General features: G+C 40.7%; 1 protein-coding gene across 1 annotated transcript; it reads left to right on the top strand.

Annotated features, from left to right (window-relative positions):
* The first annotated feature begins 803 nt into the window (after positions 1–803).
* Positions 804–1,481, top strand: LOC130713273 (stress-response A/B barrel domain-containing protein DABB1-like). The gene has a single exon (XM_057563055.1). The coding sequence runs from the start codon at positions 804–806 to the stop codon at positions 1,479–1,481; it is 678 nt and encodes a 225-aa protein (XP_057419038.1).
* Positions 1,482–2,142: the final 661 nt, after the last annotated feature.

Genomic DNA, 2,142 nt, shown 5'->3' with positions numbered 1-2,142 from the left:
ATACAAGTGCATGGGAAAGTCATTTAAGTGAACTTGTGGGCGCACAGTCAGCTTGGTGACGTCGTGCTAAAGTAGTTTATCTTGGCCCTGTGTAAGACCGCTAAAACACTTGGACAATTAATTAAGTTGGGGTGACCCGTTCCTAAACTAGGTCACGCTGGCCGCCCTTATGGTGCCTACTTAAGAGCAAATCGTTGTGGGTCGATCGGAAAGTCGTTGGATCGTATGGCTTAAAGAGTCTCTCAACATAAGAGTCTCCAACTTGAAGAACAACACATCGAGAACCCACACACCCTCATAATTGGCTCCAAACTTATAATAATGCAATCAGCCAAGAAGTTACACTCGCACGGATCCTCCTCAAGGACACCCACCATTCCTTACAACTCCCTAATCTCAACAATGCTTGGGAGAACAAACCCCTCATCAAGAGCATCATGGCGTTCAGAAGCCATGACATAATCTGTTTTCACAAATTAGATTGTGGAACCTACACATGAATTCTAATTGTAACCACTTAGCATTTTTATTTGTTGAAGCACACTTAGCATTAATTATTAACATTGAAAGAATTTAATTGTTTTATAATGAGATCACATTCAGAAAGATAGGATTAAAAATTATAACACTAATTATTAATAATGAAAATTGTAAAAAAAATAATATGCATGTCTCAGATCAATTAAAAATGATTTTCCAAAAAACAAATCAATTAAAAATGAATATTTTTGTGACATACATAAATCCATATGAAGGAATGAATGTGTGTTCTGTTTTCTGGTAAACACAGTCCAAGTCGAAGGATGTCAATAATTGAGCATGTGGTGGTTTTCAGGGTGAAACCCGACGCTGCACCATCGGAGGTTGATTCCATGGTGGAGCGAGTCAACTCCTTGGTTTCACTGGAAGAACCCCTTCACCTTTCAATGGGTTCAATCGCTCGAGTTCAATCCTCGCCCACCTCCTCCTTCAATTTCACCCACATCCTCCATATCCGATTCAGCTCCAAGGAAGATCTTAACGCCTACGCGGTGCACCCCACCCACGTGGCAGCCGTCAAGGCCAACTCGCCCATTGTCGCCGACACCATGGCGCTTGACTGGGTCGCCGCCGAGGAGGAGGCTCAGGGTGGTGCTCTGGTTCCGCCGCCGGGGTCTGCCGTGAGAGTCACGTTCTTCAAGCTGAAGGAGGGTCTGGGAGATGAAGTTACAGATGAGGTCATGCGGGTTATAAAGGGACTTCAAGGTGAGTTGAAGTTGAAACAGAGTACCATTCAGTTCACTAGTGGGGAAAATTTCTCTCCTGGTAGAGCCAAAGGGTTCTCTTTTGCTTCACTTGCTGTTTTTCCTGGTTTAGCTGAATTGGAGGTAGTAGATTCTGATGGGGAAGTAGGGAAATATCATGAGAATGATAAGATTAAGGACCATCTGGATTGTGTGTTGGTCCTTGATTTTGTGGTACCATCACCCAAAGTGGAGTAGAAAGCAACTGAGTGAGGTTATGTAACATTTTTATGTAATCTGTTTCTGTTGGAAAACTTGTGCAGTTATTAGCTTAATAAGTGTATATATATGAAATACACAGCTTTGGTTGACAATTTTATAGTTGGTTTCAACTTGGGGGTTTTGATTGTTTTCCTTCGTTCTATTTGCTGTATATAGTGTTAGATTGTTAGCAAACTTTGTGGTGCTTTGAGTTCAAATCTGAACTTTTAGAAGCCTCTAGTCTAGAGTTAAATGATGTTGGACATGTGAGACATGGAACGAAGCAGCAGAGGAGTAAGATAAACCATTGAAATAAGTTTTGTTCATGAAGTGTAATAAGCAGAGACAAAGATCAGGACAATGGAAGGAGCTTAAACTTAATCTATGAATCAGTATAGAACTGAACACCCGTCCTCTCTTCAGGGGGACTTGAGCTTAATATCACTAAGTAGGGAACATTGCCTCACCCAGTAGCAACTTGGTTCTCCCCTTATGGCTAACATAGCCGCATCCTAATCTAACTCTACTACGTGTTGCCTATATTAGTCTCAGATTCATTCACACTTCATTAAAATTGAAATTGAGAAAAAAGAGAAATAAAAAGAAAAAAGAGAAAAAAGTAAGAGATATGATTAATGATATCATATTTGATTGAAAA

Source organism: Lotus japonicus, chromosome 4, assembly GCF_012489685.1.
Source record: "Lotus japonicus ecotype B-129 chromosome 4, LjGifu_v1.2".
NCBI classification, from domain to species: Eukaryota; Viridiplantae; Streptophyta; class Magnoliopsida; order Fabales; family Fabaceae; genus Lotus; species Lotus japonicus.
This window is presented reverse-complemented; position numbering and strand designations above follow the sequence as displayed.